Consider the following 26124-nt stretch of genomic DNA (forward strand, 5'->3'; position numbering starts at 1 on the left):
TCCTCAGTGACATTAATAGTCTAGTGGATAATGAACCCCATATTTTAACTCTACCACATATGTTCAGTGTTAAGCTGTTTTTGTTTAGCTTTATTATTGTTGTCTATTTGCCAAATTACCACATAGGAACATAAGAATAACTAAATTTCAAAAAGATCATTCAACTTCTACCATCCTGGTAGCTGGAGGTGCAACAAGTGTAGCGTGCACTCAGTGCCAGGGACCTGGGTTTGATTTCCAGCTTGGGTCACTCTCTGTGCAGAGTCTACATGTCTCCCTGTATCTGCATGGGTTTCCTCCAGGTGCTCTGGTTTACTCACACTGTCCAAAGATGTGTGTGTTGGGTGGATTGGCAATGCTAAATTGCCTCTTAATTTTGGGGACTAGCTAGGGTAAATACATGGGGTTATGGGGAGAGGTCATGGGTGGGGTTGTGGTCAGTGCAGACTTGATGGACTGAATGGCCTCCTCCTGCACTGTAGGGATTCTATTCTATGAACTCTGACATACTATATTAATTCAGTGTAATTACAATTATGCAGTTTTTCCTTGAGGCTTTTCTCTGTTCGGTTGTTGCTCTGTAATTTCAAAACTGAAAAAATAAATATTCCATCAAGAGCTTCCACCTCACTAAGGAGGCTTCCGGCTAAGCCACATCCAACAACCTGTCCTGAAAACCCAGCTCATGTTTTGAAAGCTGTGGTAAATTCTACACAGCAACTGAGACAATTCATGACGTTCTAAAATGATCAACAGCATTCTAAATAAAATAACCTACAGCATTCTTAAAAAAAGACAACTTGCCATATCTCCCAATGTTATCAGATCCTTTAAAAAATTCTGGGTTCTGGATCTGCAACTGTGCTAAAAACTGATCAGGTTTTCCTTGGACCATACCATATATGTGTACCAAGTTTGCTTAAAATCTATTCATTCGTTTTTTCAATATGTTGTTCACAAATGGGCAAACCAATTACTTGTGCCCACCTTTAGTGGCAGAGGTAATGGCAATGGAACTGTTGACTAACCTTAGCAATCAATGTGAGAAAACCAGACTAGACTGTGAAGCATTTGAATAATCAAACACATATATTTCCCTCTGATTTCCCTCTCAGATATGAACAAAACCACAGCGGAGCCTTCACGGGAAGATATTAATGTCGCCTGGAACAGTCATTCCCCTGATGGAATGCAAATTACAAAATGCTCTACACATATTCAGCTACAGAATCTCTCTACTGAATATCAAGGTCAGTACAAAAAGTTGGCTTTGATGAAGATCATAACTATATTGAACAGACTAATTTGCAATTAGTGGTCAAATATGTCCTTGTACCTTGTAAAATAATGTGAGGAAATTTGTGAATAGGTTTCTTATATATGTCCCTCTCTTGGTTAGAAATGCCTCAAGTCTTACTAACCATAAAAAGCACAAAACCAGTTCTTGAAAATAGTCTGCAATTATTTCCATTTTGCACCTCATCATACAATTCTTTTCATAACATAATATAGTTTATATTAGTTAACATCTAGATTTGGTTGTGCAGCTTATTTGCTGACATTGTTATCTAAAATAACATTAAAAATTCAAGTGAACTAGTTTCCTTAGATTTAGTTACTGAAGCCTACATTCATGCACATCTGTTTATGAGGACCTGCATGTAGCTTCATTATGAGGTTTCTTGTTGGTCCTTTTACACATTAACATAATAGTTGCTTGATAGCACGAAACTTGCATATTGTTGAGAAAAGGGACAACATTCTATCAAAACTTCTCATCTTGCACTCATTAGGACAGACACAAGAATACCAAATTTCAAAGAGAACAACAATTTATATTGAATCACAGATTACTACAGTGCAGAAGAGGCCCTTTGGCCTATTGAGTCTGCATTGACACATGAAATGCCATGACCTGACCATCTAATCCCACTTGGCTCATAGCCTTGAATGTTATGGCGTGCCAAGTATTTATCCAGGTACTTTTTAAAGAATGTGAGGCTTCCCGCCTCCATCACTCTCCCAGGCAGTACATCCCAGACTGTTACCATCCTCTGGGTTTTAAAAAAAAATCCTCAAATTCCCCCCTAAACTTCCCAACCCTCAGTTTTAACTTGTGTCCCCTTGTAATTGATCCTTCAACAATCGGGAACAGCTGATCCCTATCCACCCTGTCCATCCTCTTCATAATCTTGAACACCTCAATCAGGTCGCCCCCTCAGTCTTCTCTGCTCCAGTGGAAAAAAACCCAAGCCTATCCAACCACCAAAGTCCGATACAACTCCACCATGACCTGTCTGCTTTTGTAATCTATACCCCGATTGATAAAGGCGACTGTACCATATGCGTTTTTCAATGCCCCATTAACCTGCCTTTCTGCCTTCAGAGGTCTATGGACAAACATGCCAAGGTCCCTTTGTTCTTTGGAACTTCCTAGTGTCAGACATTTCACAGTATACTTCCTTGTCGAATTACTCCTTCCAAAGTGTATCACCTCACACTTTTCAAGGTTAAATTCCATCTGCCACTTTTCCACACATTTGACCACCTCACCTATATCTTTCTTTAATGTTAGATACTCAACTTCACTGTTAATCACCCAGCCAATCTTTGTGTCATCGGCAAACTTACTGATCCTACCCCCCACATAGTCAACTATTTCATTTATATAAACGATGAACAATAGGGGTCCAGCATGGATCTCTGTGGTACACCAATAGTCACTGGTCTCCAGTCAGCCGGCTGTCATCACTCTGTTTCCTACCGCTAAGCCAATTATGAATCCACCTTATCAGACCATCCTGTATTCCATGTGCATTAGTCTACATAGTAAGTCTCCCATGTGCAACTTAAATCCATGTCAACTACATCAATCACACTACCTCATCACACTTGGTTATATGCTCAGAAAATTCAATCAAATTCTATTAGCTATTCTAATTACTCGCTGTACCTGCCTACTAACCTTTTGTGATTCATGCATGCCCAAAGGCACTCAGATCCCCCTTCCTTCTACATCTCAGAGCTCTGCAATCTCTCACTATTTAAATAATGCCCTTTTTATTCTTCTTGCCAAAATGGACATTTCATATTTTCCTGCTTTTGCTAAATACTCCTTATTATGCTCCTTTTGCCAGATCTTTGCTCACTCACTTAACCTATCCCTTAATAGCCTCCTTATGTCTTTGTCACAACTTTCCTAAACATCTTTATATCATCAGCAAATTTATTAACTATATCTTTAATCCCTTCATTCGTCATTTATATAAAATGTAAAGCTGAGGTCCTTGCACTGATTCTTGTGGCACACCACTCATTATATCTTACCAGCCAAAAAATAATCCACTTATGCCTACTCTCTGTTTCCTATTAGCTGGTTAATTTTCTATCCATGCCAATATATTATCCCCTTCAGGCCTACACCATGAGCCTTTATTTTCCACAATAACTTTGATGTGGCACCTTATCAAATGCTTTCTGGAAATCTCAGATCAGTACATCGACTGATTCTCCTTTATCCAGAGCACATGTTACTTTTTCAAAGAATGCCAATAAATTGATTAAGCATATTTCTCTCTCACAAAGCCATATAGACCTTGCCTGATTGCCTTGAATTTATCTGAGTACCCCTCTATAACATCTTTAATAATAACTTATACACATGGTATTGCTGTTGACATGCAGGTTGTATATACTTTGTGTAAAATTGAAGGAATTCTTCATTGTTTTTGAAATACCTATTCAGAACTGGCTGTAGCAACCCCCTCCACCAGTTGACCAATTCAGGGACCTCAGGGACTGCATGGTTCAAGAAGGCACCTTCCCGTCTTTTTCTGAAGGCCAACTAGGGATGAGCAGTAAATGCTGGTCTAGCCAGCAATGCCCACATCCTGAAAATGAATTTATAATAATTTCAAGTTATACAGAATCAGTCATAGATAAGATAAGGCGTAATGGGATAGCTCTTTTGTGTGTCTCTGGCAGCCCGTACGTACATGGATGTAGTGAATCATGAGAATGAATCCTACCATATAAACCACAAGGCAGCCTGTTATTTTCAGGCAAGTCTAACAAACATTTTTTGTAATTTGCTTTCGAACAGGACTGTGCGACCATGTTTGATGACGAATTTGGATCGTTGCTAAGAATGGTGTGCATTCTTTCAAAATAACTGTACATGTAAAAGAGGATTATTCCAGTCTCTTTGCCCAGTTTGCAGATATGTAGGTCTGAATTGGCAGATATTCATGCTGCATGTGAAATTCGGACAAGTCATTGAGTAGCCCACAAGTGCTGGATCAGCAAGGCACACTTTCAGTGACTCAATATTTCACTGAACATGGGTTTGTGGAAGGATAGCTGAGAAGAGAAGAGTTCAAACTCCACAACTATGTTCTCCCATCTGATGTGGAATGTAGGAATACCAAAATTGTAGCCATGTTTTAACAGTACATGATCAGGCAGAAATTTGGTATTCTTCTGATGTGTAAATTTCATGCCTTTTTTGTTTTACGTTTATTAGTGTCACAAGTTGGCTTACATTAACACTGCAATGAAGTTATTGTGATAATCCTAGTCGCTACACTCCGGCGCCTGTTTGGGTACACTGAAGGAAAATTTAGTATGGCCAATGCACCTAACCAGCATGTCTTTTGGACTGTGGGAGGAAATCAGAGCACCCTGAGGAAACCCACACAGATCTGGGGAGAATGTAAAGACCCTGCACAGACAGTGACCTAAACCGGGAATTGAACCCAGGTCCCTGGCGCCGTGAGGCAGCGGTGGTAACCACTGTACCATCGTGCAGCCAATTAACAAAATTATTGCTCAAAACGTTCCTGTTTTTTATGTTACTGGAGTTGCACCAGCTGTTTACTCAGAGTGACCTGCAGGAATGTGTGGACAATAATTCTGGCTGGAATTCTGCAATTAATTTGGGACTAAAGGAACCTCCAATTATGGGGAGTCAGATGTTCTACACATTGGGTAACATCAGCTAGCATCAATGGGAATTGCAAAATTTTTTAAGCATTATGGATCGTGCAGTCCAGGCTATGCGATGACTAAAGTTTCTGAAAGCTGAGAACTTATGTTAGATGTACCTCATTGAAATGAGTGACATGACAACTTGAAAGTTTAGGATTCCTTTAACATAATGGTCAAAATGTTGTGGACATTCATGCTAGTGGGATTTTCCCATCCCACTGCAATGAACAGAGATTTGGCTGGGCGCTAAATTTCCTGCTGCAGCAGGAGTGCGGTAAGATCGCACCTAATGAGTAGATTTGGAAGAGTTGGTATTATTTTTAAGGATGGTTTATGATCATTTTCAAGTTCTCAGAGGTAATAATAAAATAAATATCTTATACTAGTAATGGGACTTCTCTAATGTGTGGAAAGGAACCAAATTTCATATAAATAGTACTGGTTTAAAAGAAGAAAGTTTGCGGTACATCTCGCAACCATGTGAAGAGCACATGGAATTCACCAGGTTATTAACATAAGTCTATTTTTGTACAGGTTTGCAGCACTTGATTCTGGACTGCTGTATACTGGTGATGATTATTAAACTTTATTCTGTATGGCTGAATTATCATTATCGAGCTTATAAGTGTCAGATGCATACATTGCAAGTGGCAGTATTGTGAATCAAACTCATGGAATAAATTGCTAATTGATATGCACCTCTAGATGCTAATTGACCTCTAGATACATGAGGTTATTATAAATAAAGGTTCAAACTTTGGATCTGTAGTGCTTTTGGAGCCTCAGCTGTTCTGGTGTGGCCCATATGGTGTTCCAAGCTGAAAAGGGCACTCGCTTGGATATCCTAAGCATGCACGGGAAACATCTGACTTGGTGCTATCATGTTACTGTGCTCTACCTGCTGATGTAATGCTCAATTTTCAAATTTGGATGATCCAGATTTATTGTCTATATTCATTTGTCAGTCATCAAAGAACAATGTTCTGCAGGAAAGAGCCTAGCATTAGTATTATTTAAAGGACCATGACCCAACTTGCAGTGATCTAAGGTGAAATTTCCTGACTATTCCCAACGGTTCCATCTCTTCCTTGAATATTTGCTTTATTTTCTTATTCCTACCTTCTATTGCTGTACATTTTCTATGTTTTTGTTTCTAAGCTTTTTCTAATGGTCTGCTCGATCAGATTTTGTATAGCAGCTTGGATTGCATTGAATGTTTTGTGCATATGTTATACACTGGAGTCCTCAGCGATATCGTCAGTGGGTAGTCCTGTCGCCCTGTGGTTATCATTTGCTATGTTACAATAGTGCAAATGCAGCTGGTACAACACAAGCTCGCAGAATGAAGGCATTGTAACGGCAAACAAGATGTTGAGCATTTACCTGAGATATTGTGTCTCAGTGAATAGACCGCTTTGATGAACTGCAACAGTGAATGATAAACTGCATAATAGATCTCCAGCTTCGTCTTGGAAGGAGCCTGGAGTATTAAAGTTCTTGGCATAGTCAGTTCCACAGCCACTGACAATTTGGTTGTCATGCTTCTTTGAGATTGCAGTTGTGGCTACAGCAGGTGACAGATTTCAGTGAGGACATCTGCATTGAAACACTGGTGTCTCGCACACTGTTTCTCACTGTGAATCAGGTAGGAGGATTGTTCCCTGAACATCCTGCTATGAACCCTTCTCTCCTTCATCCTCCTTCCAGTAAGAGTTTACCCTGTGGTGTGGGGCCTCTGTTCATCCTCCCTTACGTGCTGTATTCCAAACAGAAAGCGCAACTGCAACCATATCTGGGAGTATCTCTGATAAAGGCTTTAGACTTTAAATGCTGGCAGTGTTCTCTCCCCACAGATGATGTCAGACCTACTGAGATTTTCCAGCGTTTTCTGTTTTTGTTCCAGATTCCAGCATCCGCAGTATTTTGCTTTTATCTGGGAGCATCTGATTTGTGCAAAAAGCTTGAAGTCAGGACCAGATCCTTCAACACATGCTCCATGGGATCTTTTCACTTTGCTATCACAACCTCTGCCCTCCCAGGAACTACCTTTTTCAAAGATGTGTCCTTTAGGCTGTCTGGCATTATGCGAGGCATCTGATAGTGATATTACAGTATATAAAAATATGAACAGCATGAGCAAATTAATCCAGGAAGTCAAAATTTCACAATATATTGGGCACTTGAAAATTGCAAAGTTAAAGTATTTGCCATGCTGTTATTTGGTTTCTTTTACAATCATGGAATCCTACAGTGCAAGAGGAGGCCATTTGACCCATCAAGTCTACACCGACCATAATTCCACCCAGACCCTATCCCCATAACCTGATGTATTTACCCTAGTTTGTCCCTTTGACACGAAGAGGCAATTTAGCATGGCTAATCCACCTAACCTGCACATCTTTGGACTTGGGAGGAAAGTGAAACACCCAGAAGAAACCCACGCAGACAGGGGAGAATGTGCAAACTTCACAAAGACAGTCGCCCAAGGCTGGAATTGAACCTGGGTCCCTGGCACCTGTTTTGTCTTTATTGGTTTAAACCCCTTGTCCACATGGGAAGCTGGCAACCCTATAATCCACCAGGAATACTTTGGTTATCAAGAGGAGAATTACAGAGAAATTGTGGAAAAGTAAATAAAAAAGGTTACCATTAAACTACTTGCATGATATTAAAAGTCTGAAACTCGAGGTTTTCACTTGTAGCTGAGCAATTTGCAGCAAGAGTTTAAACTTCAAGCCAAAAGACAAAATGGAGTGAAATGTTTATGATCATCTTGGATGATAAATGTATAGCTTTAAGCTATAGTAAAATGTATTATTTATTTATGTTACAAATAGGTCATGTTGCATAACTAATAGTTTATAGTCCAGAGACGGAGCCAAGAACCATTAATTCAAAATCAGCAGCCTTGTCACCGTCAGGAAATGTCCTCAATCAGATTTATGTTTGAGTTTAACTCTCTGCTGTTTCACTGCCACACAATTGTGTACAATTTTCTCAAGAGGTTCTTAGTGGACCCTATCAAACAGAATTTATGCGAAACAGAAAATGTTGTAAATACTCAGCAGATGAGGCAGCATTCGTGGGGAGTTCTGATGAAATGTTATTGACCTGAAATGTTGAGCTGCATTTTATCCACCCAAAAAATGGATGGGTTGGTATCAGAAGTTAAATTTTTATAGATCTGAAACCTGATCCTGTTTAGGGCTTGGGCGGTTGGCAGGACAAGAACATAAGAACATAAGAAATAGGAGCAGGAGTAGGCCATCTGGCCCCTCGAGCCTGCCCCGCCATTCAATAAGATCATGGCTGATCTGTCGTGGTTCAGTTCCACTTTCCGGCCCTCTCCCCATAACCCTTAATCCCCTCTCTTATCAAAAACCCATCAACCCGCTTCTTGAAAATATTTAGCGAGGCAGCCTCCACCACTTCAATGGGTAGAGAATTCCAGAGATTCACCACCCTTTGAGTGAAGAAGTTCCTCCTCAACTCCGTTCTAAAACGCCCCCCTTTTATCTTGAGGCTGTGCCCCCTAGTCCTACTGTCTTTTTTGAGCGGGAAGAGTCTCTCCACCTCTATCCTATCCATCCCATTCATCATCTTATACGTCTCAATGAGATCTCCTCTCATTCTTCTAAACTCCAACGAGTACAAGCCTAGTTCATTCAGCCTCTCCTCATAGCTCAACCCCCTCAACTCCGGTATCAGCCTAGTAAACCTCCTCTGCACTCCCTCCAAGGCCAAAATATCTTTGCGCAGGTGCGGCGCCCAAAACTGCACACACTACTCCAGCTGCAGCCTCACCAATGCCCTATACAGCTGCAGCAAGACCTCCCTACTTTTATATTCAATCCCCCTCGCTATGAAGGCCAGCATCCCATTTGCCTTCCTGACCACCTGCTGCACCTGCAAGCTGGGTTTTTGCGACTCATGCACAAGGACCCTGTCAACCTGTCCCGAGGTGGCTATTGACAATTTAAATCTTTAATGAGACTGGAAGCCCCTCGGTTAACCTGCTCTGTAGGATTGAAAATCCATCAACTGCAGGGAATCAAAGGCAGCTTCAAGCAGAAGGTGGTTGCCTGTGGGTCATAAAGAGCAGGAAAAGTACTCCTTTTTTAAAACTCCTTCCTATCAGAGTCTCCCAAACTAATGCCCTAAATCACTCCCACCATCCCTTGGGTCAGGGAACAGCCTCCACTTAGGATTGGACCCCTATGGGGTCAGGAATCAGGCCTTGCTTCCCCCTCTCCCCACTTGGTCTTGCAGCCTTATACCAGAGACCTCCACACTCAACTGTAGCCTCTGGCTGATTGTTGGGTGGGAGCTTATGAAGATTAAATGATATACGCTGAGGAGCTAAAACTGAAATTTTCCCAACCCCTCTCTATATAACCTGCCTTTCTTAATATACAGGCATTTCTGTTATTATTTGTATCCTTTAAAAATAGGATGGGGGGGGGGTGCATTTTCCACCACTGTTTTTGTGGGCGGGGTTGGCAACGGGTGGAGAATCGAGAGGGAATCTGGAAATGTCTTTCATGCTCACAAGATTTCCCTGCTTGATTGGCCCCTCCCATCGCAATGAAGTAATGGGAATTCCACCATGAATGTCGGAAACCTCATTGCCATACATTTAAATATCATTAGTGGGTTTCCCTGCTGTGCTATTCCCCCCATGTTAGTTTCCTAGTCCCACCAGCACGAAGCCATGTTGGCAGCGTTTATAAAAAGCCCTGACAAATGGGGACCTGGTGAATGATCCTCGCCCGGAGTGCACAGGTAAGCACACACCCCAGGGGGGAAGAGGTTCATGTCCGGCAGTACCCTGCCCATGTCCCCTGCCAGTGCCCCCTGTCAGGTCCCACTGTCACTGCCAGGGGAAATGTCAGGGGCTGAGCTTGCTGGAGGGGTGCGCTCATTCAGAACCTGTCCTGCCAGTGTGATGTCATGGGACTGACCTCGAGGATTTTATTTAAGAAATATAGTGTGTTAAGCTGTCAGTGTGGTCAGTGGGTTCCAAAACAGCTTTTCCTGCCTGACTTGGCACCATCAATAAAAGAGAAAACTCCACCCAATCATTTATTGAATAGTTCTGTGGAATAATGTTACTTTTACATGTCTAAGGATTCTTTTCAGTACATTCCACAAATAAATAAACATAAATTTAGTCTCACATGATGAAATCTAAGTGCTTGCAATCTTCTGTTAATTCTTAATTCTTTTTTCATTTCAGAGAAGAATTGTGTCCTTGACATTATTTGGTTAGTTTTATTCCCAATCATCTGTGTGATCTTCCTTCTCATCGTATCTTACCAGTTGTTGAAGGAAGATGTATCCTGCAAAGGTTAGTGTTGTTTAAAGTGAAACTCTTTTCCAAAGAGAGGCCTGCCAGTATTTTGACTGTAACTTAATTCAGTGTATTTTATATGCTTATCAAAATAATGCATACCAGTGTGGGGCTTTGAACGTTGTCCCACTTTGCATTCAGTTTCAGCATCAAACACTACAAGTCAAATACAGCACGGGTTACACTAAGGGTCAAGCACTATCTACAGTGACAAACAACATGTTTAAAATAAACTCAAATGGGCATCCTGACTTTAATTACACAGAAACAAAATTCACTCACCTGCTCTGCGTCTGACATGATCAGTTCACTATCAATGGTTTCAGTCTGATCAGAAATCTATTACCAATAAGAATCCCAAAGTTCAGATCAGGTTAAGTGGTTAGCATTACTGCCTCACAATACCAGGGACCTGGGTTCAATTTCAGCCTTGGATGACTGTCTAGGCCTGATTTTACCATCATGTGCCCATTTTTGGGCGCAAAAACTTGATAAAGTCTGGCATCAGGCGAGTAGAGTGATCTGTGCCTGCCTCCCTGCTGGTTCTCCCTTTACCAAGGCCAAAAATGGCCGCGATTGGGACTGCACCTGAAATAGGCACGATGGCCATTTAAATGCATTTACATACATTTAAATTGACTTAGTGGGCTGCACGCTCAACTTTACTGGCACTTCCTCCCCCTTTACTACCACGTGCGCCCATCCAGAATTGGCGCAAAACAGACATGCTCCATAAAAGTCCAATTTGGGCACTCCAGTTAATGAGAAGATAGGTGCCTAGCATCCGATGCCTCTCTGCTTGAGATCACTGGGTGGAGGAAGGGTGGTCCGCTGCTACTCTGCTTGAGATTGCTTGAGGGTGGAGGAGAAGGGGGGGATCTGTTGCCACTCTGCCTGTGATCGGTGAGAGGGGAGGGAGGGTCTGGTGCCAGTCTGCCTGAGATCAAGGGGGGGAAGGGGGAGTCCACTGCCACTCTGCCTGAGAAACAGAAAGAAATCCCACAACACCAGCTTAAAGTCCAAACAGGTTTATTTGTAGCAAAAGCCGCAAACTTCCGGTACAGCCTGTCCCTTCTTCAGGTGGCTGGGAATTCTGATCGTAAAAAGGACACAAAGACACAAACTCAATTTACATGCATAATGATTGGAATGTGAGTCTTTACAGCTAATCAATTCTTAAAGGTACAGACAATGTGAGTGGAAAGAGCTTTAAGCACAGGTTAAAGAGATGTGTATTGTTTCCAGACAGGAAAGTTAGTGAGATTTTGCAAGTCCAGGCAAGTTTGGGGGTTACAGATAGTGTGACATGAACCCAAGATCCCGGCTGAGGCCGTTCTCATATGTGCAGAACTTGGCTATCAGTCTCTGCTCAGCGACTCTGCGCTGTCGTGTGTCCTGAAGGCCACCTTGGAGAACGCCCACCTGAAGATCAGAGGCCGAATGCCCATGACCGCTGAAGTGTTCCCCAACAGGAAGAGAGCAGTCTTGTCTGGTGATTGTCGAGTGGTGTTCGTCCTGAGGCTTGGTACACTGGGGAGACCATACAGACGTTATGACAACGGATGAATGAACACCGCTTGACAATCACCAGGCAAGACTGTTCTCTTCCTGTTGGGGAACACTTCAGCAGTCATGGGTATTCAGCCTCTGATCTTCAGATGGGCGTTCTCTAAGGTGGCCTTCAGGACACACGACAGCGCAGAGTCGCTGAGCAGAGACTGATAGCCAAGTTCCGCACACATGAGAACGGCCTCAAATGGGATCTTGGGTTCACGTCACACTATCTGTAACCCCCACAACTTGCCTGGACTTGCAAAATCTCACTAACCTTCCTGTCTGGAAACAATACACGTCTCTTTAACCTGTGCTTAAAGCTCTTTCCACTCACATTGTCTGTACCTTTAAGAATTGATTAGCTGTAAATCATTATGCATGTAAATTGAGTTTGTGTCTTTGTGTTCTTTTTAGGATCAGAATTCCCAGTCACCTGAAGAAGGGACAGGCTGTCCCGAAAGCTTGTGGCTTTTGCTAGAAATAAAGCTGTTTGGACTTTAAACTGGTGTTGCGGGATTTCTTTCTGTTTTACCCCAGTCCAACACTGGCATCTCCACATCACTCTGCCTGAGATCAGTGGGGAGGGAGGGGAGAGGTCCGCTGCCACTCTGCCTGAGATCAGTTGAGGGGAAGGGACCCATGATCGGCGGTGGGGACGTGGGGGGATAAGGGGGATAGTAATGTTAGAAGGGTTGAGCAATATCTATGGGGGCCGGGGGAGGCATTATCCGCCTTGGAGAGATGTGGCAGGGAGCTGCATTTTCTGTGCATCCGCAGTTGGGGGCACTGATCAGTGTTGCAGGATTTCAGGTGCATTAAGCTCCGCCCACAGGCTTTTGCAGCGCGATTCGGAATTGCTGATATCTTTTTAGGCAGATGGGGGGAGTGGTCCTTTGAATGGATCTGAAAGTCGGACCTGAAAATCTCCCAGTTTCAAGTCCACCCAGCACTTAGAATCAAAATGGTAAAATAGGGCCCTCTGGTGGAGTTTGTATGTTCTCCCCAGTCCTGCATTGGTTTCCTACAGGTGCTCTGGTTTCCTCCCAGAGTCCAAAGATGTGCAGATTCGCTGGATTGGCCATGCTAAATTGCCGCCTTAGTGTTCCAAGATGTGTAGATTAGATGGTAATCTAGCTGGTAAATATGTGGGGTTACGGGGATAGGGTGGGAGAAAGGGCCTAGTAAGATACTAGGTGCAGGCCCAATGGGCCAAATGGCCTGATTCTGCACTGTAAGGATTCACGGTTTGCTGGAATTGCTCTGGTGAGGTTGGAGGGCAAAGCAGTTCTTTGTAAAAAAGATTGTTCTCAGGCTGCATCCAACTTCCCTAGTTAAAGGCAACTTTCATGACAAAGAAAACCAAGAGACGTGATGAGGTGATGTGTGTTTTCATTTAATATTATGGATCACCATTGGTAGAATATATATTCTTTCTGATAGCCCTGGGATCTAATTGTAAGATTCACTATCTTAGGAAAAGGAAAGATTTTGTAACCTCATCCATACCTGTGCATAAAATTATATGTGAAATATTCATTGATATACAGTATACTTTGTATAATATACAGTGTGCAATGAGAAGTTCAGTTCTATTGCAGTGTGGGAGTGGGAGTGACATTAGCTGTTTGGCAAAATCTTTGTCATTTTTCCTGGTTTCTCATGTCAGATTCAAGCTGTGTTTTAGAGATAAGTTCCAGCCACACCATCAGTGTGTTTACCCAGCAAACAGGCGTCAGGTGAAAGCAGAATAGAGAAAACTTTGCAGTTGTCAGTCTGCACATTGCCCATGAGGATACAATGTGGAAGGTTGAATGGGCATTTTCCCTTGCCATGAAACCACCATTTGATGCTCCAAAAAGCTGCATTATCATATGTTTCATATGTTGTCAATATATATTACTCACACCTAAGCTACACTATAACATTCAAAACTCAATTTAACTCCTAGCTCCAGAATGCCTAGATAAAGGGTAGGATGTTCACTGCATTGATGGTGATCTATCCTGTTTCAAATCATAAACATTTCTACTAGCATTATTTTTTATTGCAGATTTTAGCTGGACCAAGCTTAGTAAGTTACTAGTTAATAGTTTGCAGGAAAATGGTTGCTTGTGTGTGCGTGTGTTTGCGTGTGGGGATAGGTGTGAATGAGTATGCAACTGTTTGGGTAGAATTCTTCTATCTGAGGCTAAGTCCTGTGGCTGGGGCAGGGTTAGAGACGGGAAGTGTTTCCTGCTGCAGAAGCCAATAAGAAACCACAGCATATTCTCCATTCGTGACCTCATTAATTAAGCATCCGGGGGATTCATGGCAGGGAAAGCTTGATTGCACATGTCCCACTGCCATATTTGGATGCCATATCAAAGAGGCACCCAACATCACTGACCTCTATTGAAGAAAGAAGATGAACCCTGCATTAGGAACAGTATAAGGCTGGAAGATAAGACCTCCTGATTTTACTGAAACAGAGGATGCACCTGATAGATGCTTCCCCAACATACTGCTCTGATGTTTCAGGGACTAGGGTTGCTGGCAGCCTCCGTCCTGACCTCCAGAGACAGCCCTAGGCATTTTTCAGGTAAGTCCCAACTTCTGCACACTACGTTGTTCCAGACATGTTTTGCACTGGCAAATTTTCCCACTAGCGTCATAGAAAATCAGTTGTGAGGTGAAGATGCTGGTCATGCCTTCATCTGCATTCCATTTGTGGCATACAAACCTAGTTCATGCTGGCTTCTAGTGGATTTCCCAATCCACAATAAGCGGAACCAACCGAAAATGCTACGGGAAATTTATGCTGGTGTGAAACCAATTGTTAGACTCCCACTGAATTCTGCACCGCCCCCTGGCAATTCGGCAGCCATTGAACCCACCAGAGGTAGCCCTAGGCATTCTTCAGGTAAGTCCCAAATTCTGCATACTATGCTGTAAGTATGGGAGAAGTGTGCTGTGGAGTCATAGAGGTTTACAACATGTAGCCAGGTCCTTTGGCCCAACTTGTCCCTGCTGCCCAGTTCTTACCACTAAGCTAGTCCCAATTACCCATGTTTGGCCCATATCCCCCACACCAACCTTATGCAAATAATTGTCTGCAAGGCTTTTTAAATGACAAAATTGTACCCATCTCTATTACTACCTCTGGCCACTCATTCCAGACTCTCACCACTCTCTGTGTGAAAATATTGCCCCTCTGGACCTTAAACCTATACCCTCTAGTTTTAGATACCCCTACTTTGGGAAAAGATGTTGACTATCTGCCTTATCCATGCCCCTCATTATTTTTTGGACCTCTGTAAGATCACCTCTAAGCCTCCGACGCAGCAGGGAAATAAGTCCCAACATATTCAGCCTCTTGATGATTGGATTTATCACCCTGTGAAGATTACAGGGGCAAGGTAGAATTCCATCACCATAAGGCTTACTCAATTTAAAAAACTTTGAATATGGACTGCAAGAATCATAAGAGGCCAGTCATTTTAATGTCAGAAAACAGTTCAACGGATCAGAGTGGTGCTATATTTTTGAATTGTCATAAATGCTTTTACCACAGAAAATGGTATGTCTTCCAAGACTAAGAATATTCTGGAAGGATTTGGATTTTTTTTAAAATGCACTGTCTCTTAAAGGATTAATGCAAAGCGTCTGGTTGCTGCTCTTCCTGAAAATACTTTAGAAGGCTCACAACACCAGGTTAAAGTCCAACAGATTTATCTGTAATCATGAATCCAAATAAGTAATCCAGTCCAATGCCAGCATCTCCAATCATGGCTTCTTGGAAAAGACAGCATTTTATAGGACAAGGTAATTAAGCTGTTTGAAGAAACTGGAAACTCTTTGGTCATTTCTGGCTTTATGTTTTATAAACTGTGTTTAAAATCTGGGTAGGACTGTTTTGCTTCATAAACAAGGAGGATCAACTGCATGGGCAAAGAGGACAATGACCCCTGAAACTTCAGATCTAGTCCAAAGCAGAGAGTGAATAGATGTTGCTCCATAGATGCTCTGAAATTAAGAGACTGCAAGTTTTCCTCGAAGTCTGGATGAAAATTAATGCAAGAGTCATTGATTGTTTCCCAGACCTGTGCTTAGAAACCAAACTATAACCTGGATGCCTTTGAAGGATTCCCCATCAATCCTTTCCCTTTGAACTGTGTGTGTGTGTGTGTATTGCATACTGTATGTTAATAAGCTTTCCCTTTCTAATTGACAATCATAGTTTTATAATAAATGAATAATTTTGTTGTTTATTGAAGAAACGTAGGCATTGAGTAGTCATTCTGAGAATTGTAGCTAAAGCACGTATTTGGCTGTATAGCTGAAAATATCATGGAGATATATATTGTGTTCTTTGAAGAAGTGGAACCAGAGACAGGCAGTGCACTCCTTCCAGTTTGGCCATAACCGAGTAGATTACTTTCTGGAAATAAATAACAACTAGTCAAAGGTGAAGTAATGTTTTCTCAGTGAAAATTGATGAGCAGTCTGTACCAATCCCAATGTAATCCAATGCTAAAATAGCACATTGCTATCCTGAGGCATGGCACATTTGATTGCCACTGGCAGTCATAAAGACAGTATGGATTTCCTGTCCCACATAAATGCATGTGACTTGGACTATCACATTAAATAATGGGACAACAAAATTCACATTGAGATATACTTATTGGAATCAAATATCAACATGTCTTACTTTCTCTTAATGTCATCCAAATTTCATTAATACATTTGATTGCAGACATCATCCTTAACAGTACATATTTTATTCTTGTCTAGCATGGAATTGCAGATCAAACTCTGACCATCTACAAGAAATCATGGAAGCATATGAACGCAGAAATGTCCTAATGTCAGGTAAATTTAATTCTAGGGTCTATTTCTGAAATTGTTTTTTTGAAGGTTATAAATCCAGATAACAGGTGCACTGTAAGTACTCAAATAAATATAAAATGACAGCAGCGTTAGAAACATTTTTGGTTATCACACATTTTACTTTTCAGATGTCCATCACAATTCATCAACCTGCTTATGGTGTTCAAATCTTGACACTAATAAAATTCTAACTGTCATATTTATTCTGAATTATAGAACAATTAAAATGGACCAGCTAGCCTTACATTTTTATTATGTTTGTAAAAGAAACAGGGGATGATTTTCCCAGCCTACTAAACTGTAGCATAGTGAGCTGGGAGACATCAGTGGAGGCCATTTCAAGGGCTTCCTGCTGGGCTGCATGTCCCCCAGCCTAAGATTTCCAGAGTAATCAGCTCCACTCCAGAAATCAATAAGATAATCCACATTTCAGTGTTATTAATGGGCCCAGCACTGAAGTCTCAGGGCCCACTAATGTTCCCCCCATCCCCTGCCAGGAGTGGTTTACTCCAGCAGGGTTTACAACTGCTTCCCACCAAAGGGAACAGGCGGCCCAACCCCACTGGAGGGAAGAGTGACCATTGAGGACCCTCAGGGTGTAAGGGGAGTGCTCCCTAGGCAGTGCCAACCTGGTTGTCTGGCACTGCCCAAGGGCAAACTGGCAATGTCCTACGGGCACAATGACACTGCCAAGGATGTGGGCCAGAGGGAGTGAGGCCTATTGGGGATGGGATCTATTGGGGGTGCAATCATGGTGGGAGTACTGCTGCCACTCTCCAGTCGGGATCAGTGGCAGAGGGAGGGTGGATAGTGATCGGGGCTGACCATCTGGGTGGGGGAGGAGATGGGTCAGGATTGCCGAGTGGGGTGGATCGGAAGATTGGGACTGACTGGGTGGGTGGGGGTTGTCGGTCGGTTGGTTGGTAAGATTGGGGCTGGCCAGAGAATGGGGACATAGGAATTGGCCTGGCAACGTCCAGGAGGCCAGCAATCAAGTGGTCAGGGAGGGGGGTCAGCAAGGGCAGCGATGGGGGGCGTGGGGTGGTGGGTTGCTGCATGACACTCTGGGATGCAGAGAGTGTGGGCGATTCAATCTGAAAATCCCTCTAAAATTCAGCGGGAGTTACTCCCGTTTTCACATGAATTAAGGACTGTTTTTTCTTGGAAAAATCCCAGCTATTAAATACTATATTCATAATACTTTGTTTGTGGAGAGATGTTAAACAAAAACGGAGAATCTTTTATTCTAAGTAGTAGTCATTTGGCTATACAGAACCTACACATTGCTGAAAAAGAGATATGCTGTCAAAGCTTTTTGTCTTATACTCATCAGGAGATTCACAAGAATATCAGTTACAAAGAGAACAACAATTTATATTGCATGAGATTTATATTAAAAGTTATACTAAGTAGTGTACAACATTGAATGTGATTCCGCAATTGGACACTTGCTAAATAATCCTGATAGTGCTAAGAGTTAATTTTAAATTAGGTTTCAGCTTATCAATTAGGCTCGTGGTGTTGTTCATTTATTCATGCTAGAAACTACATTACACAGGTCCCTTTCCTTTTCGGACAGAAGGAGCATGTCTGTACACAATGCCGTTGTCAACTAAATAAAACTTGACGGACAGCCAATCTCTGGTTCATTCCCCATGGCAATGCCTTGATCAATCAGAGTTGAACTATCAAGTTTAAATTTAAATAAAAGCTTGGCCCTTAGCTGTTCCCTAGTGTATTTCCCATGGCAACATGTCTACCAATCAGAGTCCACTTGCCAACAAATTAGCATTTCCTTTTCATGCAGTATAAATTATTGCTATCTTTGCAGCTCATATTTTCACATATCTGTCCTGATGGGTGTAAGATGAAAAATTTTAATAGCATGTCTCTTTTTTTTGACAATCTTGTAAGGAAATGCATTTCAATATTGGCTGCAGCAGTATTGATTTCATTTTCACATCATATGCTATTTTAATGTTCAACTATTTTTTGAGATTGTTATGTTCTGTAACGTGGATCAAAAATCATTGTGAGTCACATGAGCTGCATTATTAAAGAACCAGTCATCTAACTTTCTGAGCATTCCCTCCTGCTTAAAACTATCAGGTGTTCTTAAAACAATTTGTTGTTTCCTTTTGGTCTGTGAGGAAACTGAGGAACCTGGCTGACATTCAAATAAATTAAAATAGATCCACTGAAAAGAGGAATGATTCCTTTCAAATAAAAAGCAAGAGTCAAATGTTTCCAATTTATTTTATATAATGGATTCAGTATTCTCTTTTGTTACTGTTTCATCTTGGATTTGGGCCTAGTTGAGGTTTCCAGAGGGTTTGCCTATTACCCTAAGAATGCTATCAGATTGTTGTTCAGAAAAAATGTTTTTGTTTATTTGCAGTTCTATTTACATCTCAGTACTTCACACAAGGTTCTACTTCTGCTTCCCACCTGAGCTTCATCTCTTAACCATGACACAATGTCACATGATTATCTGGTGCTTCTGATATTAATCTTTACTCTACAGATACTTCTCAGAAATGAACCAGTATTGACTCAACTTTTCCTGCAAATTCTTTATTCAGAATTCCATTTTCAAATTTGTGGCGATGCAAACACAATTTTGTAATACAAGCTTGCGAGTTATTCTCACGTTCTTGTTAAATTCTCTAGTCCGCTATTTTAACAAGACATTAATCCATTTCAACTCACCAGATTAAGGTTTCTATCAAAATGGTGAGGTAAGAATTTAATCTGAGTGTCTTTGCATGCAGATATTTACAATGTGTAACTTGAAGTCTCTTTTGTGGTTTGTGACACAAATGTCTCTAATGCAAACTCAAGCTAACCTCAGAACATTATTTTGTGCCTGTACAAATAAAGTCTGAAAATCGGTACTAGTTTTACAATAAGGTCCAGAAGAAATGAATAAATGTCATCAGAAATGATAATTTGTTCTATTGTGTTTCTACTATGAGAAACTGCATTAACTTTAAGAACAGCTGTCCATGACTATGCCTATAACAAAATAAAGATCAGGGGGCAGGTCTGAGATAATGGAAGAAAAATAAAAACTGTTTATACACTGCAATTTGTACTTTATTTTTATTTCCTTTGAGCCACATATAACATTAAAACTCAACTTAAATAGAAATAAAATTACCTGTGATGGAAGAATAATCAGACCATACTGTCTAGGTAGGAAATATGTTTGCATTTCAACCAAAAGCTCGCAGATTGCTCTTCTAACTAAAATAATTGCCAAGAAAAAAATAGATCTTTATGCTGTAGTATAATTTTAAAGCAAACCAGAACCCAAGACTTGATGATTTGAGTTATAGGGTGAGGCTGGAAACAGCTTAGGAGTCATTTTATAGGTCTGCAAAATAATGAGGAGCATAGATAAGGTAGATAGTCAATATCTTTTCGCAAAGGTAGGAGAGTCTAAAACTAGAGGGCATTTGGTTTAAGGTGAGAGGAGAGAGATAGAAAAGGGTCCAGAGGGGCAGTTTTTTCACAGAGAGGATGGTGAGTATCTGGAACAAGCTGCCAGAGGCAGTAGTAGAGGCAGGTACAATTTTGTCTTTTAAAAAGCATTTAGATAGTTACATGAGTAAGATGGGCATAGAGAGATATGGGCCAAATGCAGGCAATTGGGAATAGCTCAATGGAAAAAAACTGGGCGGCATGAGCAAGTTGAGCCATTTCCATGCTGTTAACCTCTTTGGCTCATCAGGGACACCTACATCCTAATTTACATAAATTTTTATACCCTGTTGTATTACACCATGTTTCTACGATAGATGATTTATTAGGAAGCCAAAGTTTAGATGCAATTGCTAATGATTAGCTATCCGTGGACTGAAAAAAACTGCCAGTGGGAATTTGAACATACTCAGGATTGTCAAAGCTAGCTTCTTTAAATTGTTGGAACTCATTTTTATGTTAAGGGTAAAATTTCCTCAATTTGTTATCTTTAATTTGAACAAGTGTATGACGGCAAAAGGATCGAATATCCAAAACAATCTGATTTCTAGACTTGTAACTCATACTACTCTCTAAAGGCAATATAGAGAAGTACATTGCTACAGTGCCAGTACCTCACGCAAGTGACATTGTTTATGTGTGAGTTTGTTAGTGCTTTTATTTGGATAATTGAAACCATTAGTGGAAACTCACTCCTCTCCAAATATATCCACATTCTTGCGATTTCTTGCAGTAATATCTAGTTAACAAAATAACAGAAAATCTGGCTGATTGTTCTATCCTTGGTGCAGAGATCCTGAGATTAATTTTAACACCATTCTAGTTCGATTGAGAATGACAATTTCAGCACAGAGTAAGTCTCAAAGCTTACACTTTTTTGTGATGCATCATGCCAGGCCACATGTTTGAATATCTCCTGACCTAATAGGAGAGTATTTGCATCTCTTTCCCCAATGCCATGGTGAAGCTGTGCAGATCGATTCAGAATTTTTGATAGGATTGTTTCCTCCTGGGCTAAATATAGATATCGGGTTGGATTTTGATCCCCCAATCAAATTGCCAAGACAATGCCCGGTTGTATTTCCTGTTCACATGGGTGGCAGATGCTTGCAGAAAATGGTGCAATGTTTGAATGTTTTTAAGCCCCAACTCAGAACAAAACCCAGCCCATTGCAATCACTGGTGTTAATGCACGTGAAATGGAAGTACATTGAGTAAGTTGACATTGATCTCCATAATCAGTAACGTAATTGATCAATTTTTAGAATTTTTTGCAAAATAACCTGTACCAAATTACAATTTTTGCTATATTTAAAGTAAATACAACAGCTGGGAATTTTCTTGAAGAAAAAACAATATAGCTGAATAACTAACTCAAAAAAATCAGTGCCTGTCCCTTTTTAACAAGTTCTGGAGCAAATATTGGTTCCCTTCCATTTTCAGCGAAGGAAGTTGTGATTTCCAATTTGCCCGTGCCCAGTTCCCTTGAGACAGGTTTCATTTTGTCTCCTCATTACAATTGTGGCATTTAGCTGATTGTGACAGGCCCTGGCAACATTCTTGTAAATCTCTTCTGCACTCTCTACAGAGCAATTCTGTCCTTCCTGTAATATGATGACCAGAGCTGCACACAATACTCCAGTTGTGGCCTCACCAGTGTTTAATACAATTCCAACATTATATCCTTATTTTTATATTCTATACCTTTGCCAGTGAAGGAGAGGACTCCATATGCTTTCTCTAGAGCCTTATCTACCTGAACTGCTGCCTTTAAGGACCTGCATACTTATACGCCAAGATCTTTCACATCATCTACTCCTTTTAGTGTATTCCTATTTATTGTGTGTTCCCTATATCTGTTTAACTTCCCTAAGTGCATTGCCTCACACTTCTGTATATTAAAATCCATCTGCCACTTTAACGTCCAATCCACCAACCCATCTATATTGTTTTGGAGATTATAGCTGTCCCCTATACTGTCACTGATCAGCCAATCTTTTTGTCAACTGCAAATTTCACAATTGTGCCCCCCATGTTCATGTTAATATATTATACAAGCATAAGGGTCCCAGCACCGAGCCCCGTGGAGTACCACTTGAAACAACTTTCCATTCGCACGGGCACCCATCGACTTTTACCCTTCGTTTCCTGCTACTAAGCCAACTTTTTATCCAGTTTGTCACATTACTCTATATTTCATAGGCTTTTACTTTTTTTTACTAATCTGCTATGTGGGACCTTGTCAAATGCATTGCTAAATTCCATGTACACAACATCCACCGCACTACTTTCATCAACCCTTTTTGTCACTTCCTCAAAGAATTCAATCAGATTTGTGAGGCAAGACCTTTCTTTAATAAATCCATGCTGACCTTCTCTGACTAGTCCATGCCTTTATACGTGACAGCTAATCTTACCTCTCAGGATTGACTCTAGTAATTTGCCTGCCACCAATGTAAGACTAATTGGCATATAATAGTTTGGCATCTTCTTTGATCCATTTTTAAACAATAGAACTACATTTGAATTTCTCTAGTTCTCCAGTAGCTCCCCTGTATCTATGATGTGGATTAGAAAGTCATCTTCAGAACATCTGCTATCTCCTTCCTGACCTCCTTCAGCAGCCTTGGAAACAATCTACTTGGCCCTGGCGTCTTATCAACTTTCAAGGATTCCATCCCTTTGAGTACTTCCTCTCCCTTTATGATTATCCCGTCCAATATCTCACAGTGTTCCTCCTGGATTACTATATCTGCAACATCCCTTTCCTTTGTTAACGTGGAGACAAAATATTCATTTAAATCCCTTTCCACAGCTTCAGGCATCTGCACACTAGTTCCTGTCATCATCTCTAATATAGCCCATATTTTCCTTAACTAATATTTTACCATTAACATGTCGGTAAAATATCTTGCTAATCTTTCGTCATGCCTTTTTACACACTTTTTTATACACTGTTCAATGATGCCAGCCTCACACCTCTTTCTCAATTCTCACCTCCCCCTCATCTTGCTGTCTTACATGAAATGTAAGCTGTAAATGACATAACCATGGATCTTTTTGCTTTCCGCACCCTTTCCCTGTTCACCCCAACCCTGCCTAATTGATTTTATGCTTTTAGACACCCAGGAATTGCTGCTTACCCAGTCACAGCAGCCTAAGGAGGGAGGGCAAGGACAGCACCATATCAGAGCTGTAGCACAGCACTGATGGAGTATTGTCAGTTGATCTGGCACTCAGAGCCACCAGCTCAGACACTGGCACTGTGCAAACTTTAGAAGGTAGTACAGAATTGGAATCTATATCTGGTGAGCCATCAAGTACCAGTGGGTTTCAGTCCAGCAGGGAGAAAGGATAACTCGTACCAGAACACTAGAGGTTGAGGTCACAAATCAGTCCTGTTACAGAGGACTCAAATGAGAACTTTGATGGGGCAGCATATAGGAGAGCATGTATACCAATGCTTGGCATGTAGCCCAGCCTGCCACCAATCCTCCTGTCACTGTCATGGATCATGGAGTTGTCCGTAGGGCATTATACAGAGCTTGAAGCCCATTGTTTCTACTGCGGAACTGGTGACTAGTTCCACGACTGTGAAGCTGTGCCTGATGACCATTGTCTCCGTTTCCACTGAAGGATAGGCAGAAACCACCCAACATCCCAGTGCTGCAGCGACAACTCAGACTGATGTCATGAGATGCATGCTTGTTGTCATGTCAGCTCAGACTTCTGCTATCATGGCTGTGGATTTCAGTTCTCTCAGGCCTGTATGCTCCTGCAGCAATCTATGCTTCCATAGTTCATTAGAATTGCTGAATGCCGCCCTGGGGAATGACAGTAACTCCATGGAGCACAAGCCTGCTGTCCTTTCTAAGGATGATAGCCTTCATCCTCCCATCAGTGTTGTTGCTGTTGCGTGTCAGCCAGTCAGCTGAGACCGGCTGACAGGCAACAGTCAGTTGTAGTCAGAAGCTGGAACCTCATAGTGCACAGCTATCTCAGGGCATCCTACAGATGGCAATGTGTCAGAGCAGTGAGACAGGTAAAGGCACCTGCAAGACAAGCACGAAGGAAATTCTTGTGTGAATAATTCATCCTTGTTTGTTTAATTGGATGGGTGATTTGATAAAGATGCGATGAAAAGGTTATTTGGTGTCTTTTATCGCAGGATCTTGGCCAAGAGGATGCATAGAGTCCAATATTATTATCACTACTGTTGGTAATATGTTGTCATTTATAATATCACTGAAGAAATCTCAAAACCGTGTGACATATAGAATGACAATTAGTTTGCATGAATGAGTATTTTCTTTGCTGTGCTGCATTGATTCTAGCTGTTGCAATGAACATGTAAGAAAATAGAATCTTCAAGTTAACTAATTTTTGTGATGTAGGTAAAAACGCAAGCCAACAGGAAGCACCTGTGTACCTCAATGAGATTCAGCATGAAGAATACAGAAGGCAGCCATCAGGTCATGTGGTGCATTCCAGAGAAAATCAACATGCAGAGTCAATCATCAATTATCAGGGTAATTCAGTAATATGCAGTAGGATTGGACCAGAATGATTTTGCTAAGGTGGGGCATCACATAAAGGGATGGAAAAACTGGAATAGCAGAACAATGATGATGAAGTGAAGCTAAGTCACTTGAACAAAGTCCCTTTCACCATACCCTTTCAGACTAATTGAATGGACTTTCTGCTGCAAGGTATCCTCTGTTGATTCCATGTCCTTTCACTCTTCACAGTCCTTGCTTCCTCAAACATGGGTTCTGTTCTCACTAACCCTCTGCTTGGTGGTTAACCTAAAGTAGTTATTTTCTTCTGCTTGCCAGACAGTACATTTTATGGATCTTCTTCCTCAACTGTTGGTCTGGCTGTCTCTGTGAATCTGAGGGACACTCTCCCATCTCCCATCCCCCACCCCCACCACGCAATCAGCAAAAACAATTATCTTGTTATTTGTGTCTAGATGTTAAAGCTTACGCCTGACTTTCCATAGAATTTGATTTGGTTTCCATTCTTCCTGCCAACTAAAACACGTAGGACTCTCGTCAGACAGAGTTCAGTGTGACTTCACAACATTGTTCATTCCAGGGGATTCTGTTTTATCTTAAATTAAAAGAGACAGTCTAATAAAGTCTATGGATCATAACTCTGTATTTTATTTTACATATGCATTGAGCCCAATGTGCTGTCAAAGAACAAAGAAAATTATAGCACAAGAACAGGCCCTCCGGACTTCCAAGCCTGCACTGACATGCTGCGCGACTTAACTAAAACCCCCTACTCTTCCAGGGACTATATCCCTCCATTCCCGTCCTATTCATGTATTTGTCAAGACACCCCTTAAAAGTCACTATTGTATCTACTTCCACTACCTCCCTCAGCAGCGAATTCCAGATACCCACCGCCCTCTGTGTAAAAAAACATATCTTGTACATCTCCTTTAAACCTTGCCACTCGCACTTTAAACCTATGCCCCCAGTAATTGACTCTTCCACCCTGGGAAAATGCTTCTGACTATTCACTCGGTCCATGCCTCTCGTAATCTTGTAGACTTCTATCAAGTTACCCCTCAACCTCCATCATTCCAGTGAGAACAAATTAAGTTTCTCCAACTTCTCCTCATAGCGAATGCCCTCTATCCCAGGCAACACCCTGATAAATCTTTTCTGTACCCTCTACAAAGCCTCCACATCTTTCTGGTAGTGTGGCAACCAGAATTGAACATTATATTCCAAGTGCAGCTTAACTAAGGTTCTATAAAGCTGCAACATGACTTGCCAATTTTTAAACTCCATGCCCCAGTCAATGAAGGCAAGCATGCAGTATGCCTTCTTGACTACCTTCTCTATCTGTGTTGCCGCTTTCAGTAACCT

At 41.5% G+C, this 26124-nt stretch overlaps 1 protein-coding gene across 1 annotated transcript in view; it reads left to right on the plus strand.

Moving 5' to 3' along the window:
• The window catches only part of LOC145349863 (uncharacterized), a 64433-nt gene that overhangs the window by 25974 nt on the left and 12335 nt on the right, over positions 1-26124 (plus strand). The window contains exons 4-7 of the mRNA XM_080198469.1: positions 1116-1250; positions 10223-10333; positions 16664-16741; positions 24637-24771. Coding sequence (XP_080054595.1) covers positions 1116-1250; positions 10223-10333; positions 16664-16741; positions 24637-24771 — 459 coding nt within the window. The remainder of the gene's footprint in view (positions 1-1115; positions 1251-10222; positions 10334-16663; positions 16742-24636; positions 24772-26124) is intronic.

The sequence above is a fragment of the Carcharhinus amblyrhynchos genome, chromosome 1 (genome assembly GCF_965287045.1).
Source record: "Carcharhinus amblyrhynchos chromosome 1, sCarAmb.v2.hapA, whole genome shotgun sequence".
In the NCBI taxonomy this organism is placed as follows: domain Eukaryota; kingdom Metazoa; phylum Chordata; class Chondrichthyes; order Carcharhiniformes; family Carcharhinidae; genus Carcharhinus; species Carcharhinus amblyrhynchos.